This window comes from Selaginella moellendorffii, unplaced genomic scaffold (genome assembly GCF_000143415.4).
Source record: "Selaginella moellendorffii unplaced genomic scaffold, v1.0 SELMOscaffold_64, whole genome shotgun sequence".
Lineage (NCBI taxonomy): Eukaryota > Viridiplantae > Streptophyta > Lycopodiopsida > Selaginellales > Selaginellaceae > Selaginella > Selaginella moellendorffii.
Window position 1 is genome coordinate 254818 of NW_003314325.1, and position 21426 is coordinate 276243.

Consider the following 21426-nt stretch of genomic DNA (forward strand, 5'->3'; position numbering starts at 1 on the left):
AGTTACACCAAAGCCAACATGAAGTTCTCAAAAGTTACATGTGTCAAGGATGACCATGCAAAGCCAATTGTTACTGTCCAGCAGTTGTAAGGTGATCAATCTCTCAAACCAATCCATTAAACAACAAAATTTGATCCAAAGATAAATTATACGCCTAGACATGGATTATAATGTTTTAGGATGCATCCTCTTCTTATCCTGATTTATTTCTGCTAATAGTATCATGTAGCTGTTCATCACATCAGTCTAACACACTGAATCTAACTCAAATAAATTTTCTTTGGATGAAAAGTTATTTTACTGTGAATGCTTATTCTAATAAATTTGACTGATTACAAAAGTAAGTAGCAAATTCTAAAATTGTTTTCTAATAACATGTCCATGATCCTCCTTTTCTGATCTAGTCTTCATTATGTCACTTGTTTTGTTTTTGTTCTTAGAAATTCTTACAATTCCTTGTGCTAGTGGCATTTGGATCTTGCTGGATCGTCAAAAGAAACATTGATTACAGCCACTCTTATTTTCCCAGACTTGTGACATGATGATATGCTCTTCAAGTTTTGGTATTGATCTCAAAGTCACAAGTGAAATTTAGCAGAAGGTTTGTTGTGGAGATCCTGGAAAGTACCCTAATGAAATTTAGCAGAAGGTTTGTTGTGGAGATCCTCGAAAGCACCCTAGTATAATAAACCCTAGTGAAATTTAATAAAAGGTTTGTTGTGGAGATCTTGGAAAGTACCCTAATATAACAATTTTGTAAGTTTTTGAGTTTGGACTTCCCGGGAAGTCACCTAACTTAGTATTATTCAAACCTAAAAACGTTTAACCCTAAATATCCGAAGACCCTTAACCAATTGAAAACGGGGGTGCATTTTTGTTCATGGGCTCTTTCCCTCTATATTTAAATCCCATAGATCATCTTTTAAATCGTTCCTTTTGGTTGTTTACAAATTGAAAATGCAAATAGGTTAGTGAGGGTAGCAGGCCTCAAATTTGTAGGGTAGTTAATTTTTGTATTTTGTAGGGCAATTATTGTTTTCCTTCTCGATGGAAAGATAAATATTACAATTGTCCTTCATTGTGCAAGATAAAAATTAATTTATACTTCCCAATATAAAGATATATATATAAAAAAATAAATTTAATACAACTAATTCAATCACACAAAATCCTTTTTTCCTTCTTTTGATGTTATACATCATAAATATACTCTCAAATTTGCACCATGGAAAGGTATATTTACCTTGTATTTGAAAAATGATTTCTAATTTGCCCTGCTACTTGAAGGACATGTTCAATTTTCACCTTGCACTAATGAAGTACAAAAATATTTTAATGTTGCTACTTGCAAGGTAAAGCAAATTTGTATATTGTAGTATGGATAAAATTTTATCAAATATTATTAAAAATATTATAAGAATATCTTGGTGTCCAATCAATGAAGTCAATGTGAATAATAAATGAGAAAGCAACAGCAATGACAGAAATGATATAAGATTGAAGCATTCTTTACTATTGCTAATGGAAGGGAGAAAAGAAAGATATATCAACAAAATATGGCAAAACAAGAGTTTCATAATTCCTTTTTTGGTGAAAGACTTGAAATTAAATTAGAGGATGAAGATCTTTTAATAACAGAAGAAGAAGTTAATACTTTAACCAATAAGAAGAGAAATAAAGAATTCAAAACTAAGTAGAAATTTAATTTTCTTTAGGTGTATTTTGTGATGGATATTGAAGGTAAGCAGAGGATGGAATATAGAGCATATTCCTAGAGAAAGGATAATTCTTTTGGTAAAGATGGCTTTTTAAGTTTTCAAAAACCAACTTTGAAAGAACATAATAGTTCCAAACACATCAATTAATTATGTCTATTTAGAAAACAAAGAACAAGAAGGGGCTATCAATCCCCAAGTGTGTTGCTACTCAAGAAAATTAGCACAAGAATAGATTGATTTCCTTAATGCAACATATGTACTGCATTGTGAAAAAGAGATTGCCTTTAAAAAGTTATGAATCCTTTTGTGAATTTAGCAAGTTTATAAGAAGGCCCGACATGCCAGTCACTATAGAATATAGGACTTCTATAAATGCTATGAGTAGGAAAGAGTTTGTAAAATGTATAAAAAATATGTTATGAAAAGACTTTTGCCAAGCTAATCCTTACTTTTTTATTATGGTGAATGACAGTATTAATAAAAATTTGGAATCTCATCTTATCATATACATCTCTTTCCATATGCAAGAAAAAGAAAAAAGTCTGAATAAAATTTGATTTCTAAAGTTGATAGTAAGTAAATATAAAGCCACCAAGAAGGTTTTAAAAGAGATGAATTTTGAGAAGGGAAAATGTGTTGCTATTAGAACTAATAGAGCTTCTGGTATGGTTGGAGAACAATTTAATCAAGTAACAAAATTAAAATAATACATTTTACATTTGCTTAGAGTGCATTGTTTAACTCATAGACAAAGTTTAGTAGCTATTGAAGTTGTGCATGCATTTCTGAGCTTATGGCTATTGAAAAACTATGAAATTAAATTTATAAATGGTTGTATGCTTCTAGAAGATACCATGAATATACTTATATTAAGTATATTTCAAATTTACAATGTATGTTGGTTATCTTGTAGGGAAGTCTTAGAGAGAATGATCATCATAAAGCTAACTCTTTTTTACAAAATTTCAATTCTCCTATGTGAAGATATATTAACTTTTGATAAATTATATAGTGTAATTTGTTATCCATATGGTAGCTGATATACTTCTGGAATTGAATAACTTGAATAAAATCTTTCAAGTTAAAACTATGAATATTACTAGCATTGTTGGGTAGTTAAATGTTACTTTAAAAAATATTAAAAGAACATTTCTGAAAGAGACTCTTGGTGTGAAATAATTGAGTAATTTTGTAGAGGCTATTAGAGATGGATTTATCAAAATTGTAGATGTTAAAGGGGAACAACATAAGCATGCTTTTGATTATAATCCTATTCTAGAATGTAATAAATTTTTGATTAGATTTAAATAAAGAGTGTGTTCAGAAACTATATGTTAATATATTGACTAAAATGGGAAAGGATATAAGTATATTAAATGCTATAACATTGTTCAGCTTAAAGAATTACTCAAATGCTTAAATAAAGAAGAATTGGGTAATAATTCTTATAAATGGTTAAATATTTTACTAAACTACTATAATGCTATTATTGATTGGGAAAAATGTAAAAGAGAACTCAAAAAGTTTGTAATTGTTATGCAAAGTAATTTGCCAACAAAAAATAGATATATAAGGATGATATTTCTATAATAAATACATATCTTAATTTAATGGAATTGTGGAAAATTTTCTCTTTAATATCTATGAGCAATGTGTAAACAACTAAAAAGAAAAATTCGAGAGACAATTTATAAGGGTTTAAATATAAAAGGAAAGGGGTCATGAACAAAATTGCACTCTTTTTTCCAATCAATTAAAATTTTTGGGATATTTAGAGTTAACTATTTTTGAATTTAAATGGTACTAGGCTAAGTGACATATTAGGAAGTCTAAATTTAATATTCAATGTTGAATATGGATTTTCTTATCAAAATCAGTTGAAAACTACTTCAAAATTGAAACTTTAAATGTTTTGATATTTATTTATGTAAATGGTGATGATGACTACAACAAAATCAACTAGAAACATATTCATGATACATTGCATCAAAAGAAGGAAAGAAGAATTTGGTGTGATTGAATTAATTGTATTCAAAGTGTTTTTTATATTTAAATATCTATATATGAAGTATAAGTTAATTTTTATCTTGCATAATGAATTCACCCTTCCCATCAAGAAAAAAAAATTGCCTTCCAAAATGCAAAACTTAACTGCCTTACAAATTTGAGTCTTGAGTCCGATAGATTAAACAGATCCATCACGGATTAAAGGCATCCCTAGGGTCGATCTGATCGAGGCTGGTGTGAGCTCCTGATGGACCCAACTGCAAGATTTATTTCCATGTATGCTCGAAATGGACTCAACAACATAGATCTCTATAGAGCCGCTCATGTCTCATTTCACGTCCATGGGTTCAAACTTTGGCTTGCTCCATCAAAGCAACAGTATAGCTGCATCCTGACTTGAGAGATTGGGGTCTGAACTTGCTGGCAAGATCAGAGCACTACTATTACCTTTGGAGCTGTGGGACAACTGTGGAGGATCGATTCCTAGGACTCAGCTTATGTTTTTGCTTGCTACAACTCGTGGATCTCTTTAAGCTGCCATCTCCATCCTTCCACATTAGAACGTACCTCCAAGAGTACGTGCGCCATATCAATTTGAGAAACCTTCAGTATAAATATAGACTTGCCTAAAACAGCCGCTGCTCAGCTTTCCTTCTAGTCGTGAGGATGTCTTGGATGGTGGTTGCGAACTTTGGATGATCATCTCTCGTGAAGCTATTTATCTAGGAAAGTGATTGCAAGCCCAAAATTCAACAGATCTTTCCAGCTGGGAATTCTATGTAGCATAGTTCTGAGAAAGAATGCAGTTGGCCCATCTTCTTGAGACACTTCCCAAGGACAAGTACAAATCACTCCACTGAAAGCGTCCCCTCTCACTCGAGTAGCTAAAAGGCCAGTATAGACAATACTTGCAAGCTCAGTTCCGACCATCCAACGGTAAGGTTTTCGTAGCAATTCTCCCCTTCTCTCTGTTAGTGATTGCTCAGAATTCATCATTGTTGTATAGGGCGTGCATTGTGATCATGCAGAGCTCCAGCTCAATATCGTCAGTGTGTTGCTTCTAGCAGCTAACTTTTGTAACTAGAGTCCAAATCCAAGTAACTCCACTAGCATATCATAGCTTTACCTGGTGCATGTCAATTTATCCTTCCAGGACCGTGGTGACTTTGATGTGGATTTTCCTTTTAGTGGCATCTCCAGCAATTGTGAAGGCGCTGGCATTTGGCTTCTGGCTTGTCAATCCTGGGCAACCCATGAGAAGTAAAAACTGAAGTCATATAGAACTGAATCATAGCAAAACTGGCACAGCCCACAATGGTAGACGATGTTTTCGATTGCCGCGAAGTTTCCCAAGTCAAAATGTTCGAGTATATTCTTAAATGCTATATTTTATAAAAATTATAAGAATATTCTCTTTTTTGTGTTATAACTCCGGGAGCTATGTAGATCCGGCAAGGACGTGAAGCTAGGCGATGCCGAGGTATGGGAGGAAGATCCATCACAGCTCGCCATAGCCAAGCAAATCCTAGAAGAACACTTCTACGTTCAAGACCCCAGCGATCCATCCCTCTTCGTCCTGCCCAAGACCAGGAAATTAGTCATCGATTCTTCCTCCGCTGGATCCCCCTCCTCTCTCCTCTTCCCTGCTTCTATTCCCCAGATCGACTACACAGCGCCGCCACTATCCTCCTCAGACGATCGTAATGCCGGGCATCCACTCTACCGCATCGCCGGCGATGGCGACGGATCATCGTAGTGGCCGTGCTGTTGCATCCAGCTCGACACCAGGAACTCCAGCTCCCCCCAGGTACGCATCGCGATCCCGGCCGCGATCCAGCACAAAGTCCGCGAGCAGCGCGTGGCAATCTCACTGGCGATCGAGCCCAGCGTCCGGATCACGCCCGCCAACGTGGATGTGGAGCTCCGGATCAAGACCCTCTCGGTGGGCGTGCTGCTCAAGAACGAGGCCGCGCTGGGTTCTACCCCCGCCGGATAAGATTCTCGATCGAGCCGCTGCTGGGCGATTCCAGCGCCGTCGCGATCCCGCTCTACACGCCCAGGAGCGATCGCGGCGGTGGATCTAGCAGCGGGAGCACGAGGACGAGGAGCAGTGCTAACAAGATTGGCGCTCAGATTTGATTGGGCCCGTGACGATCAGTGGCGAGAGGAGCTGGGGGGTGGAATTCGAGGAATCCACGGAGAGGGAGATGATCAGTGCTGGCGGGTCTGGGAACACCGCGGTGTTTGAGTGGAGGCTCTTGCGATGGAGCCACAATGGGTTGAGGTACAATGCGAACAAGCCACACTCTGGATTGAGCTTGTCTACCAAGTCTCTCAAGGTTCGTCCTCCATAGCCAACCATCTCTCTTCTCTCTCTCTCTCTTTGCATTGCATGGAGGGCCTCTTTCGTTTTTTTCCCTTTCCTAGGATCTTTTGATGGATCGATGGAACTCTTCTTTGTTTCCAGGCACCATTTCCAGGAGGAAGCACAGGAATCAAAGTGGAAAGCTTTCCCGACGTCATGTTGCATCTCCACCCGAGCATGAGATCAAAGTTTCCGCTCCAATTCAAGTTCCAGTTGGAGGTGGGGATGCATCTGCTGTGCACGAACCGGTTGTTCCGAGTGGCCGAGTGGAGCAATTCGAGTTTCGTCATGAGTTTCTAGTTAGCGATGGTGTGACCTGAAAGTATATTCCGTTGAAGACCGTTCTGGTTTCTGTTCATTGAATCCCCAAACCATTTCCAATGACTCTCCTTCTGCGTGCAATATCCATATGGTGACACGCAGCAGCGGCTGGCAGTAAGTGCCGTTCGAGACGATGAGCAAAAACCGGTTGCCATACGTTCTCTTGTCAAATGCCTTGAAAAGAGTATGAGATGTTTCTATTTCCGCCAAAGCTGGACAGTCTTCATTGCTTGGATTTAGATAGATGGCTTCAGTCAGTGATCGATGATGAGGTGAAAAGGCTGATCCAAAGTCCGGATACATTGAAACGAATTTTCTCCCTTGAGAAGCTTTACTTTTGCTATTAGAACCAGATGAAAAAGATGTCTCGTTAGGCAATTCATCTTCAAAGAATCATCACCTGCTTGAGATTCCCAACCTCGGCATATGCCACACCCATGGGTGTGATATCGAGAACATTAACAGCTCCATCGCGGCTACAGAGTTACCGCTGTATGTGTATGTGGCTAACATGGAGTTCCACGAGACAACAGATTTGTTTGGCATTCTGTTGAATAGAAACTGATCAAGTCCAAGCTAAAATGCATTCCGAGACGTGGTATCATATCAAAAACAATTATCTCAAACCTTGCTGCTGACCAAATTGGATGTATGCAAAGAATGGATATCACGCTGTGAAACGGAATGGATTCAAACAGTTGCTGGGCGTAGCCATCACATTACATTCCAGACATCCTTGTGTGGGATTTGGTCGAAGAGGCATTACATGTTATTTCGTATTTGAAAACTAACAACAATGGCAAGCCTCCCGTCATCTTAAACAGCTGCATACGTCCTGGATCTATCCCAGCACAAGAGATTGCTCCAAAGTACGTCCATTCCATGTTGCTTCCCCAGCCACTGATTGCGAAAACAAAGGGCGGGAAAGTCCGAAGCAATCCACTAGGAACTCTACAATTTTTGTTCCTCTCATGCAGTACTGTGCCTCCGTGTCTGGCTTGCGTAGCCCAAAGACTCGATAGAGCAGCTTGCATTAAGCGAGAAGGAACGCGAGGCTAACCAAGACGCCGCCTCATGGCAAAGATAATTCATGCGTCAAGACCCCACAAAGACTATCGATAGATAGATATGCAGCCCAAAATCTCGGATACCACAGCTCGGTCTCCCGTATAATTCGGACAGACGCGCGTTTGAGAATTCTACGCGTTTGGCGAATTCCACGCATTTGACGTTCGATGACACATTCTTCCGTACACTCCGGAATCAAGATGGCAAATTCAAAATTTCCCATGGAGGAGATCCGGGAGCTGTGCCGATAAAGCTCGCCAGGGCCAAGCAAATCCTAGAAGAACGCTCCTACATTCAAGGCCCCAACAATCCATCCTCGCGAGGAAGAATTCGTTGTCCAATTCTTCTACTGGATGCAATAGTTCGCTTCCAAGAGGTCCGCGAGGATGAATTCGGCCTCCAGTTCTACTTCCGCCTCCATCCCCCAGATCGACTACTCGGCGCCGGCAGCGCGATCCTCCAATGTCGGGGATCCAAATGATCCCCTCTTCGACGACCATACATGGCGGCCGTGCCCTTGCATCCAGCTCGACACCAGGAACCAGATACGCATCACGATCCCGGCATCGATCCAGCACAAAGTCCGCGAGCAGCGCGTGGCAATCTCACTGGTGATCGTGCCCAGCGTCCGCAACACGCCCGCCAACGTGGATGTGGAGCCGGATCAAGACCCTCTCGGTGGGCGTGCTCTTGATGGACGTGCTCAAGAACAAGGAGGCGCTGGGTTTCTACCCCTACCGGATCAGATTCTCGATCGAGCCACTGCTGGGCGATCCCAGTGCCGTCGCGATCACTCTACACGCGCAGGATCAGTGGAGCTGGGGAGAGGATCTGGGGAATGGAATACGAGGAATCGACAGAGACGGGGATGATCAGCGCTGGCGGGGAGGAGTCTGGGAACACGGCGGTGTTTGAGTGGAGGCTCTTGCGATAGAGCCACAATGGGGTGAGGTACAACGCGAACAAGCCACACTCTGGACTGGGCTTATCTACCAAGTCTCTCAAGGTCCGTCCTCCATATAGCCATAGCCATCTCAATCTCAGTGGATCTCTCTCTTTTCTTCCAGGCCCCATTTCCAGGAGGAAGCACAGGAATCAACGATGTCATGTGGCCTCTACACTCGAGCGTGAGATCAAAGTTTCCGCTCCAATTCAAGTTCCAGTTGGAGGTGGGAATGCATCTGCTGTGGTTTGTGGGCACGTACCGGCTGCTCCGAGTGGCCAAATGGACTAGCGAGGCATTTGAGTTTCATCACGAGTTTCTAGTCAATCCACCGTCCTGAAAGTGTTCATTGGAAACAAAAAAATCAAGTGGAATATAGAAAATGTCCTAATTTCTCTAGGACGGGGATTGCCACTTCATGGAGGACGAGATCACACCGTCATGGTGGCTCTAGATGTAATTAATCACACCGTTGGCGGAGCAAGAGAGCTTAACAATGATCGATTCGTCCCAAAAACACCAAGGGTGAGAGATATTGCAAAGCTTCATGTCCCTTTGTCTGCTTAGAGCTTGAGTTTGCTCGTGAAGTTTTCAAAAGTTCGAGGACGACCATGCAAAGCGCTGGTCAATCTCGATCACTCTCTTAGACCGATCCATTGAAAGACAAAGTTGCATCGTCCCTGATCATGATGTTTCAAGATTCATCCTGATTTACTTTCTTTAATGGTTTCATGTAGTTGTTGAATCGCTACATAAATTTTCCTTTTTTTGCATGAAATTTTATTTTGCTGTGAATGCTTTTTGTGACTGATTACAAAAGTAAATAGGACTAGCAGAAAATTACAAATTCGCAAGAACTCCAAAGAAATTTTGGTGGCAACTACATTTCCAAAAACATGCCCAAAATCGTTCACCATGTAGCTTGTTTTTGTTTTTTTTCATGCCAGTGGCACTTGTCTTGGAAACATTGACTACAACCATGCCTCCATGCAAATCTCCGATTTGTGACACGACCACATGTTTTGGTATGGATAACATCTTGATAACATTTTGGTGACATCTATTCTTGGCTTATATCGAGAGAATTGTCGTCCAGTAAACCATGTCGCAGCAAGGAGCAAAATCGAACAAACATTTTGCTTCCTTAAGGTACATCGAACAGGTCCATCATGCACGCACATGCGACGGGTGATCACGAGATTAAAGGCATCCCTGTCGATCCGAGCCGAGCTCGATCGAGGCTGGTGCGAGTCCTGATGGACCAAACTGCGAGATTTATTTATTTCCAGCGCTTGCGCGATGGGCCCGCTATGTATGGACTCGACAATGTACAAAGCCGTGCTTCTCTCCACGGTGGAGAGGTCTCCTGCTCGTCACGTCCATGGTTTCAAACTCGTTCCATCGAAGCAACAGTATAGCTGCATTCTTTGCTTTGGCTACTTCCAGCAACCCGAGGAGCTCACTTTCTTGCTGACTTGAGAGATTGGGTCTGCGCTTGCCGGCAAGATCACAGCGCTACCGTTAACTTTCGAGCTGCGGGACAAGTGTGATCGATCCCCAGGACTCAGCTCGTTATGTTTTGCTTGCTACAACTCGAGAGGTTGATAAAGTACAAATTTCTTCCATAAAATTGTGTATACAGAATTTCAAGTACATACATAGAAGATGGGCTCAAATGTTCTTACTTGAGCACCTTTCTTGAGCGAATTTTTAAATGCGGGATCATGCTAATAATCCAAACACCCGCGGACGACATTAAATTGAGACGGAAGGTGGTGTCCAACTACTACATCTTGAAATGGGCCAACAATAAAGTGAGGCGCTCAGGCAAGGAGAGCCGTATGGAGAGTTTCATGGTACAAACTTTGCTGTGAACTAATGTTTGCCAAGACACAAGTGGAACTGGAACTTACAGGACAAGAGCTTATCATCTGGCATCTTCTTCCTTGGTCTTCTCTGGGCTGTAGAACCACGCGTTGCAAACTGGCAGCTCATGACCAAAGGAGTAACAGGCAAGTAAACGAACTTAGCCCGTCCAAATTAATCGATATAATCTTATGAATTGCAGATGATGAGAAGAAACAAAACGTGGTGTACGTGATCAGTGTGGACAGGAAGCTCAGTTGCAGCGTATTCTTGCTGTGGGATGACATTGTCGAGGTAGTTTTATTTTTTCGTTTTCCAGTGAGGGATTTCTTTGTTATTTGCTTTCGCAGGTGAGACCCAAGATGGTGATGATCTTCGTAGCCACCGTGATGCTGTAGAGTCTGGGCGAGAAGGCTAAAAAAGCTGCCAATACAGCTGTTGTTGTTGGGCTCCACAACAAAGTCTCTTCATTTCGTTTCTCCTTTGATTTTTTCATTGTAAAGAAGAATTCTTTGTAATACTCGCGTTCTTCCTCAATCATAGTGCATTTTTTCCTTTGGTTTCTAGCACGATTGCTTGTGCGAGTGTTTCTGCTCCAGAGTTTCCTAGCGGCCAGCCACAGGGACGAGGAGATGGATGTGGAACCAAGTGCATTTTTCCTCCTAAACGAGGAGATGGATGTGCGGGACTTGACACTTCTTAGCGTGAGTGAGGTAAGATAGAAAAAATGAGAAGAAGAAGAAAGAGATAATTCCTCTTTTGTCATTATTGCAAGTACTAGAAATTGCCCAACAAGAAGCTGGCGAGTTGGCAAGGTGAAGTTCTCAAAAAATAAAAAATCTGAGCCAAAAGACAAATACATTAGCCAAGAGTTTTATGACAGCTTGAAGCATAGCTCTAGTTCTCCTGCAGTGTTTTATATAAGAGAATTGTAGTTGTAGAAAGAGACATAAAGAATTTCTCACTGGAACTACTCTAGTGACTATAGCTGGGATAACATTGATCTCATAGCCGACCTAGAGGTGTTTACATAAAATCAAAAGTTCAAAGTCATCCAGTAAAATGAATGCTTTCAATTGCGCTCGCCCAACCATGGCAGTATGGCTACCATCGTGAGAGCCAACTTCAGATATGTCGATCTTACCTATTCCTAACTAGGGCGTCTTACAAAGATGAGCAGAAAATTCTTGTGCAGCATATGAAAGATCCAAGCAGGCTCTCCAGTTCTATAAGCACCAGCCATCCATTGCTAATCCAGCCCTAAAGAAAAATAGGATGGATAAGACCCTACACACAGCATATGCATGAGCCAAGCTTTATATATCCAACATTGCAAAGGACGATCACTTGATATACCCATTCATAAATCCTATGCTTGAGCAATGCAAGCTCTTGGGCCTCCATCTCTAGTGCCCGGCACTACTTCTTTTTCTGCAAACTTTGAGGCTGCAATAAAGAAAAGAAACCTGGAGCAAGCAAAACTTTTGTGTCAAGGAGTTGTGATAAAACAAAATTCCTTGGCTGCAAGGGCAGAGTAGGAGGGGCTGTGGTAGAACAAGAGTTTTTCCCTTCTCGGCTACAACTTCCTAGTATTGCCCAGCAAATGCTGGATGAGTACAAAAATTAGTAATTTTATACAATTTTTTTCTTCTGATATTTTTATACACACACAACTAATATATTACCAAAGTGTAAAAAATGAATTACTATGTAAATATTATTGATAAAGATATTATATGCAGTATTACTTGGGAAAATGGATATATTTAGAATACTAAGATTTTAAGAAACTTAATACTCAACCCAGAAAAAATTGAAACAAAATTGCTAAGAATGAGTTTTTTATAGATATAAGAAAAATATATTTAGTACACTTCTAGAGAAAAACAATAAAATAAGAATTACGAAAAATTAATTTTATTAATTAGATGTTACATGTAAAGTATGTTTTTTATTTGGGATATAAGAACATTTAGAATCCTAAAATATTAAGGAAACTAATATATTACTACCCAAACTCATAGAAATGTAAAAAAGAACTACTAATATTAATTATCATTAATTAAGGAAGCATTATTTAATTACTATGTGTTGGAATATTTAAGAACATTAATATATTACTCAGACCCAAACATAACCTAAAATTAAAAAATTATAAATAACCCCTAAACTCAAACACTTAAAAATAGAATCTAAATAAATTAATTTAATTTTAAGTAATATAGATTTAGTAAAGAATTACTTTGCCATGTGTTTTTCTTAGAATATAGAACAATAAAACTACTACCCAGACCCAAGTAAATCTAAGAAAAGAAATACAAAAAAATCTATAAATTCAAAACCTGATATTCTATGTTTGTAAGATTTATGAAGGTGTTTAATTTGTTTGTATTAAGACTAAGCTAACCCACACCTTGAGCATGCTGTAATTGCTGGATCAATACATCCACAGCTTAGGGGCGACTCTATCTATCAACTAAACATATACATAAAAAAGAAAATTGTAAGACAGTGTAAATGCCATCTTAATTATACTAACTGATTGAGGCAAGTTTAAGTCAAAATGAATTTTAATCATAGTATCCAAGCTAGGAAACTATATTCTTGGCCCAATGGTTTTGCCACCTAAGTAACATCTCCTGTACAATCACCAGCAGACTCAACAGCCATGCCCTACGAGAACCCCAAGAGCTGTTATTGTGCCCACACAATCCCTCACAAGAGTTTTCCAGGAGCCAAAAAAAATTGATAAGCCATGCAGGAGGGCCATAGACCCACAGCAAGGAACATTTTTTATCGCCTATTGTCCATGGCTTATGCCTCAGCAATTCTTTACCCCAACATCCAGCCTCCACTCACAACCGGAGGAAGGTGGAACAACGAAAGAGGTTGTGCTTACCCCGACTTTGATCAACCATGGTGGACTTGACACTCTTAGCCTTCTGCTTCTAGAACTCTTGCGCGAGCGAGCAAAAGCAGTGGGAGAAAAAATCTTGGCTCCACGATCCAGGCAGCTTGTCCTTCTCCCAGAGCTTGGTTCTGTAGTGCGTAGAGAGGCAGCAATATAGCCCAGCAGTGCAAAGCAAGCAATACAAGAGCCTGTTAAACAGGCACACTGAGAAAATGAGTGCGATAACCATCTACAAACTTGTAGTGTTACCAGGCTCTGAAAGCCTGAGCACACTTACCAAAAGCTCCAAAAGGAAGCCATCTATTATAATGGATTGTGGTTATTTTAAGTAATATATATTATTAAACAAAGAATATTAATGATCATCTCGTTTTAAACCACTCTTTTGCACGCTTTAAAGCCACAAAACAATTTTAACTTTCCTGTTGAAAATGAAACTTTTAAATAATAATACTATTAGTATTATTTTATATACATACATACATATATATACATATACATATATACATACATACATACATATATATACACACATACATATATACATATATACATATACATACATATATATAGTAAGAGATACAAAAACAAAAAAGAAAGTTTTTATTTCCCTTAAAATAAGAATTAAATCATACTCTTATTTAATAGTTATGAGCTTTTAAATAAAATTTTAAAAGGACTTTTTTGGAGGAAAAATGACACAATGCTCTTCCTTTGTAGTTTTGATTTCTAAGTAAAACTTTAAAAAATATCTTTTTCTACTACCAACTCAAGGATAATTTAGTTAAATTTTTTCTTTTAATTATTCTATAAATAACACTAATTTTTTATATTAATTTTTTCCTTTTAATTTCTTTTATTTTTATCATATAAATACTTTGTGACAATTATGACTTCAACTTTTCCTACTTATGACTCTAACTTTTCTATTGCTTGCACACATACACATATTTTAAAACTAATATACATATGCATATTCATGCAAAAAATAGTTTCAAAATATATTTATGTAAGAAAATAAATAAATAATTTGAGAGAGACAGATTATTAGTGTTTTTTAAATTGATTAAGGGTTTTGAAATATTTATTTTTGTATCTCAAAACCCTTAAATCAACAGGTGTGGCAGCTAGTCTCAAGGGAGTTAACTATTATATTACTTTTGTGCATTACCTTGCTTATAGAACAAACTTATATATAGAAGATGTTTACAAAAATTCAGTAGTTTGTGAGCTTTATAACAAAATAGATAATCTTGTGAATAGAGTGATTGTGTTTTTCTCTAAAATTTTCAACATATTGCAATAATTGAAAACACTAAACTAAATTTTCATATATTAAATATATTGCATATCTAGCAAACTTGATAGTTGAGCAAAGGTAGAGCAATCAATTATATATATAGCAATTGTTAAATTTTTTAAAGGATGATGGAGCTTAAAATTGTGACAAAGCATAAGGTAGTGAACTTTATCTAAAGAGGATATGAAGAGAAAATAAAAAAGTAAGATAGAAATATAGGAGGAAGTAATGAAGAGACAAAAATGATAGAAACAAAGGGAAAAAATAAAACAAAAGTGAAAAGAATGGAAAAGATATAAGGAAGTATAAAACAAGCTTAAAGTTATATTTAGCATGATTGCATTGTAACTAATTTATAACAAAGAGGTCAAAAGTTTGACTTAGCATCATTTTGTTAACGCCAAAGTCTCCATTTAAGAAATGGAGAACATCAATTTGAAAAATGCTAACAACATTGATACATATGACTAACCTCATCACACACTTAACAATAGATATCACAACCACAACCACATCTTTAAATTCAAGTAACAATAACATTAACCTCCATTGGAATAAGATAATCTCCCACAACAAGTGGAGTTAAAGGATGTGCAATGAGAAATAAGAAGTATTAATATCTCACAAAGTTGTGCAAAGCAAAAAACATTATCAAGGGTGGTTGGAATAAATACATGCACAAGTCCTACACGATCTTAACAAAGTGTTAGCTACAACATTCCTAATTTAATCCGTTCTAATATATTTGGTTTCGCATGAAGCAAAAAGCCTTGGAAATGAATATTAATTTGCATCATTAACTTAGATGGCCCTTGACAAAGATGATACAATTGTTGGAAGGCATTATCACAATTGTTAGTATGTCCAAATATGTGTTTAAAGATGTCTAAGAAAATGCTCCAATTTGCACAATGACTATAGTCAAATTATTGCAATGTTATAACTTGGAGACACGTGGGAAACTCATGCAAACACTAAGTATCATCCCAAGAATGATATGTGGCAATCACTGTAAAATGATTGAACTAATGGTACATATTATTTGTAGGATTGCTACAGAAAAACTTTAGTCAAACACGAGGATTGGTAGCAAGAGCAAAAGAAGTTATACCATGCTCTGTGAATGTCACCATTAACTAAGTTTAATTGTTCAATTACAACAATATAACATTGATCAATTGCACTAACTACTATTCCAGAGTCAAAGGAGGAAGAAGCTATTGCTCTACTATGAAAATGAATGGAGAAAAAAGGAGAAAACAATAGACAATACAAATGCTAAATCTAAACCAAAATCCTATCCAAACACTCTTCAAGGATAATTAAAGCTTGCTTTTTAACTCCACTAATTTGAGTGCATAGAATATGAAAATGGAATATAAAAATGTGTATATCAATTAACCTAAAAAACTATAATTTATATATAAAAGCAAGTCATAAATTGTAGTGCAAGTGATCATAGAATGAAATTTGGATATATTATCACTATGGATTCTTGGAACTTAGGGGATAAATAGAAATAAATAGCTATTAAGGGCTTTTTTATTAAGCAATTGTTTCTTTTCCAGTTGGCTTAAGGGAGATAAATACATTACATTTGGTATTGGAGCAAATGGAACAGGTTCGATTCCTATTGATTAGTGGCTACTTAAAAATATAATATATTGGTTGCAAGCGTTGCTTATATATTAGTTGCATCACGAAAGTTTTATTAGTTACACCACGAAGAAATGTCAGTTATATTAGTTACACCACGAAGAAATGTCAAATGAAGACATGTCAAATAAGGACAAACAGTAGAGGCTGTTAGTCAATATCTGTGGAAGCTGTTTCTATCCCTCTTGTAGTATATAATCCCCATATTTCATTCTTGCAAGTAGATGTGCAACGATGATTTATTGCCCAATTTATGAATCTCCCTGGAAGAAATGCAAGTGCTTTCAAATCAACACAAAGGTTCCATCCAATTCAACACAGCTCGACCGGCTATGCCTTAATCTTCCTAATGGAATGTCCAAGAACCATCAGCTCGTGGACATTGCCATGGTGATCCTACCCTACGTACGGGAGAGCTGTGCCAATTTCGAAGTTGCTTTGGAGATCAAGAACCTCTTTGTGGGAGTGGGCGACAGCGATGTAATCATCAACTCGGACGCCCTGGGATTCTACCCCTACCGCATCAAACTCTGGATCGATCCACAGCTTGACGAGATGAAGAGCCCTGTCAATGCTATCTATGAATACAATTCCCGTGCCAATTCCAGCACGCGCACCACGAGCAGCGACAACGAGATTGGAGCTCGATTTAATCTATGGGCACTGTCGCTCAGATTAAAGAAATCATGGGGGCGGTCACTTCAAGAGCCAATGGAGTGCGAGTCCATCAGTGTTGGAGATCCAGGGAACACCGCCAAGCTCGAGTGGAATCTCCTTCGCTGGAATCACAATGGGATGAAGTATAATCCATCCAAACCATACTCTGGCCTTGGCTCTCTTAAGGTAAATCATGTTTTTACTCTTCTTTTCATCTGGGCGTGATCCATATAGCCGCCATTGCGAGGAGGGCGCACAAGTATCAGTGTGGAAGACTTTCCCATCACTGTGTGGCATCTGCCAGCAACCATGGCATCCAAGTTTCCACTCCGGTTCAACCTTCGTCTCGAGGCTGACATGCATCTCGTCTGGTACACAAGAAGCAAATGGGTCTGCCGAGAGGCAAATTGCACCAGCGAGAGAGTCGAATTTTCTCGAGAGTTTGTTGTCGCAGATGGTGAGTGACAAGTCCGACTGTCATACTGCTTCGAGCGTCTATCGCTTCTTACTGTTCTTCCCCAGTATCCAGTTTGGAGCTAGAAACTTACTACAAATACATGTGTCTTTCAGTGTCTTGAATGGGATTTTAGCAGGCCAGATTGTCTCTGGCAGCGAATCCAGAAATTAGCTAGCCTTGCCTGCAAAAACCCTGCTGTTTTCCTCAAAGAGATCTCTTTCCTCCTTTTTCTGCTTTACCTGATCGCTCGCGCAATCGACGTTATGAACGCGTCACGTCACGCGTCCCTGTGGCTGTAGGAAGACTCGTTGTGGACAGCAGCAGTGTTAGAAGCTTTTCTAGCCTTCTCGGCCAGATTCCAGAGCATCCCGGTGGCTACCAAGATCATAAATTAATAAAGCTGGAAAAACAAGTACCTCGCCAATGTCATCCCACAGCAAGATCACGCTGCAGCCGAGCTTCCTTGGCCTCACTAACCGCGTTTTGCTTCTTCTCGTCATCTGGAATTCATAGGATATTATCGATCCAGTGTTTGGTCACGAGCCGCCAGTTTACAACGCGTGGTTCTACAGTCCAGAGAAGATCAAGGAAGAAGATGCCAGATGATAAGCTCTTGTCCTGTAAGTTCCAGTTCCACTTGTGTCTTGGGAAACATCAGTTCACAGCGTTTCGTTGGCGCGAATTAATTCAGCGTAAGTGAGGCTGTTGTCGGCTGTCAAACAATTCCTGGAATAAGAAGAAGTTTTATCAACAGCGAGGTGGGCCTGAAATTCAATACCTTTCATGGCAGAGATAGGCCAGAAAAGCAAGATTCAAGTTTGCGGAGCCGCATGTAATGTGAGGTACTTGTAATTTATTTCTGCCTATAGGTACAAGCGGAGTGGCAAGATCATGGAGTGCATAAGCTCGTACCAGGATCTCCTGTCGCAGATCGGAAGTCACGAGTAAGAGCTGAATGTGGACAGCGCGAAGCTGGAAGTGTCTTGATCTTGTCACAAAATGGAACGACAAGGCGCAAGCACTGCTGGGATCACAGAAAGCTTACACAAGAGCTCTCATTTCTCTGCATTGATAGCTCCCTCATGATCTTAGGCACTCGCTCTGGCATCGCCGCATACAAACATCGTTCCAATTGGGGACGTGATGCTGGGTAGAACAAACGGATCGAGCGCACGCCTCGGCGCAAGCATCCAAATCCGAGACCCCACACACAGTGACGCACGAATTGGGCGTCACATCCTTTGCAAAGCTGCCCACTCGCTTCATCATCCGATCCGACGCGCACACGCGCTTGCAAGCGAATCGATCCTGGGAATCCAAATCCTGCTGCTGCTGCTGCTCGCTCTCATCGAGCGATGATCGCCGGCGCCGCCATCTCTCCGCAATGCCACCGCCGCCACTCTTGCCGCCCTTCCCGCGCCGCCGCCGCCGGATCATCGTGGCGGAGCCTGTGATTCCCAGTAACCCTAGCCCCAGCCCCACCGCCGCGCTCCACCACGAGCCCTCCACCATCCCTCCTCCACACTAAGCTTGCCCTAGAGCATCCGCGTATATTCTTGTGTGTAGATTAGATTCTATATTGGTTCCCGTTAGTTGGATCATTCGATTTCCAATATACAAGGAAAGAAAGAATATCCCAGGGGAGCTCTCCCCGGTTGCGGTTTTGTTGGCCCTGCCAGGGCTGCCATCCGCAAGTGGGGAGGTCCACTTGGGCGGTAGACACAGTGTTATCTTAAGACAGTTGATACTCAAGCGCTACTTTTGTTCTATAGTATGGATCTTCGCAGTTTAAAGTGTTCCAGTTTGTTGGTCTCTACCTTAAGAAAAGTTAGTAATTTCTCTGGGAGAACCAGCCTTCTGCAGGTGGTAGTTGACCGATTTAAACAAAACCTCTTCAGCTGGAAGACGAAGAAGCTCTGCAAACTCTAGAAACTTTAGAATTTTCACAAAGATTCATTTCTTACTACCTCTGTTTACCATCTCCGCGAGGTCTGGTGCCGCTTTCATCTTGACGCCAGAAAGGAATTGAATCTAAGATTCTAAAGAGTTTTCTTTACGTGCAGGCATTACGGCCGATCTCCACGGATTGCGATCTTCTCGCTGGATCTCGCGCTATGGATGGAGATCCTCGGCTTCACGGTCCGGAGCTTCTCGGCGCTGGTTTGGTTGAAAACCGGCTAAGACCGTCTCTCGCCACGCATAATCTCGCTAGTTGCTACTAGAGGCTTGTCCAGCCCGGTGCTACTTCCGTTGAGAGCACCCGGGACCGCCAGACAGACGTCCATAACCCGATCCTCGGTGGCTCGATCTATGATCCAACGTACTACGCCTCGCTCTTGCGGATCTAGTTGAAGGAGAATTGCTTGAGCTCGTCAACAAATGTGGGATTTTTCAATCTTCTTCTTTTTTCTCTGTATGGCGATAAGGCTGATCTCTCTATCCGTGCAGGACACTAACGAAAAGCGCGCTAGCGGAGTATAAGCGCTGTAGAGCAACTTTGTCCTTGTACCCGGCATTAAACTCCAGGTTTGTAACAAAGCGTTTGCTTTTGTCTCAAGTCACTCCTCAGGAGCTGGTTTTTCTCGCAGAGCACATTGGGGAAACAGTTCACGCGGCATTCAAGGACAAGAAATCGACAAAGAAGGCAGAGAGACGAAGAAGAAAGCTCGATTTTGGTGTGGCCGGTGGTTCTTTCCTTCCACCCGAATGCTTTGAAGGTAATTGGCGACCGAGCGACTGAGCTGAGGGGATGGCTGCCTTTGGGGGCGTTGTGGTGTCCTATCCTCTCTTGGAGAGCCAATTCACGCTGAATGAGCTTCGCTCGCTCAAATCCGAGGTAAAGAACCTGCAAAGTCTCGTTCTTTCTTTCTTTTTCTTTTTCGTATCTTTTGGAGTAGCGACGTGATTACCGCCAAACAGTTCAAAGATGGACTTTCAAGACTGAAAGAAAGGAGCAGCAGCTTGGATTTTGAGGCCTTTCTGTCGGTAACGCGATCATCGTTTCCGAAGTTTCTCAATCGAACATTCTTGTCTCTGCAGATATACTTGGAGATGCAAAGAGCGGCGTCAAAATCAAACGAGCCCAGCGTCCCAGTTCCTGAAAAGATCAAGTACCACATTGATTCACACTCAGAGGAAAAAAGTGATCATATTAATAGCCATCTTTCCAACATTCCTTCTTTCTTGCGATAGACTCGTCTAGGAATGATCTCTTTGACGCTGTTCAGGACGGTATACTGATCTGGTAAGTTTCCGGTCGTGTTTTCACGCTGAAAAACTAATCACTGGTCTTGCAGCAAACTGATCAACGTACCATCGATGAGAGGGCTCTCAGTATGAAAATCTCAATACTTGGGAAAAGGTCGAGAATCACACACAAAGGCAATTGGTTGCTCGATTGTGGAACATTGGAACCGAAGATTTGATCGCTGGAAGAGTTTCCATTTTATGCGCAAAAACTTTTTGACTGATCTTGTTTTTGTCTATGCAGTCTCGCTTCGTCCTGAGCATCAGTGTTTTGTCAGATTCAATTCCTTTCTGGCGTCAAGATGAAAGCGGCACCAGAGCTCGCGGAGATGGTAAACGATACAGAGGTAATAAAAAATGAATCTGTGTGAAAATTCTAAAGTTTCTGGAGTTTGTAGGATATAGAAGGGCTTCTTCGTGTTCCAGCTCAAGAGGTTTTGTTTAAATCGGTCAACTAACACCTGCAGAAGGCTGGATCTCCCAGAGAAATTACTAACTTTTCGTCAGATCTTACGGTAGAGACCAACGAACTGGGAACACTTTAAAACTGACCAAGGATGGGGAAACATACACCGTACTTCTAAACGTCTTGGCTCCTGAGAGCTGCGATTTGTCTCCGCTAGATCTCCAAGATCCATACGATAGAACAAAAGCAGTGCTTGCTCAGGGATGGAGGCGCAAAAGCTCGAGTAAGATGATACAAACTACCAAAATAGAATCTAGTCTACACACAAGAATATACGCGGATGCTCTGGGCTAGGGTTACTGGGAATCACAGGCTCCGCCACGATGATCCGGTGGCGGCGGCGCGGGAAGAGCGGCAAGAGTGGCGGCGGTGGCATTGCGGAGAGATGGCGGCGCCGGCGATCATCGCTGGATGAGAGCGAGCAGCAGCAGCAGCAGAATTTGGA

The 21426-nt window shown here is 40.5% G+C and overlaps 3 protein-coding genes across 4 annotated transcripts; 2 read left to right on the forward strand and 1 right to left on the reverse strand.

The window, feature by feature from the left end:
* The first annotated feature begins 5768 nt into the window (after positions 1 to 5768).
* LOC112351667 lies at positions 5769 to 8839 on the forward strand. Of its 2 annotated transcripts, none has more exons than XM_024689941.1 (2): positions 5769 to 6064; positions 8547 to 8839. In XM_024689941.1, the coding sequence occupies exons 1-2, from the start codon at positions 5933 to 5935 to the stop codon at positions 8760 to 8762; spliced, it is 348 nt and encodes a 115-aa protein (XP_024545709.1). In that variant the 5' UTR covers positions 5769 to 5932; the 3' UTR covers positions 8763 to 8839. The 2 variants fall into 2 exon arrangements, with proteins under 2 accessions (XP_024545709.1, XP_024545708.1); XM_024689940.1 differs by lacking the exon at positions 5769 to 6064 and adding an exon at positions 7711 to 8485.
* A 7554-nt stretch (positions 8840 to 16393) lies between these two features.
* Positions 16394 to 17298, forward strand: LOC112351698. The gene is made up of 2 exons (XM_024690042.1): positions 16394 to 16998; positions 17047 to 17298. The coding sequence occupies exons 1-2, from the start codon at positions 16510 to 16512 to the stop codon at positions 17275 to 17277; spliced, it is 720 nt and encodes a 239-aa protein (XP_024545810.1). The 5' UTR covers positions 16394 to 16509; the 3' UTR covers positions 17278 to 17298.
* A 766-nt stretch (positions 17299 to 18064) lies between these two features.
* Positions 18065 to 18802, reverse strand: LOC112351699 (uncharacterized protein At5g64816-like). Its single transcript, XM_024690043.1, has one exon. It carries the CDS (start codon positions 18779 to 18781, stop codon positions 18350 to 18352), a length of 432 nt encoding a protein of 143 aa, XP_024545811.1. The 5' UTR covers positions 18782 to 18802; the 3' UTR covers positions 18065 to 18349.
* Positions 18803 to 21426: the final 2624 nt, after the last annotated feature.

What these genes read in the sequence shown, in the direction of transcription:
- LOC112351667 (XM_024689940.1), top strand. Translation starts at nt 7,866, where the DNA reads ATGAATTCGGCCTCCAGTTCTACTTCCGCCTCCATCCCCCAGATCGAC.
- LOC112351698 (XM_024690042.1), top strand. Translation starts at nt 16,510, where the DNA reads ATGTCCAAGAACCATCAGCTCGTGGACATTGCCATGGTGATCCTACCC. An exon ending in CTGGCCTTGGCTCTCTTAAG is followed by an intron (nt 16,999 to 17,046) that starts GTAAATCATGTT and finishes TGATCCATATAG; the next exon opens with CCGCCATTGCGAGGAGGGCG.
- LOC112351699 (XM_024690043.1), bottom strand. Translation starts at nt 18,781, where the DNA reads ATGGTGGAGGGCTCGTGGTGGAGCGCGGCGGTGGGGCTGGGGCTAGGG.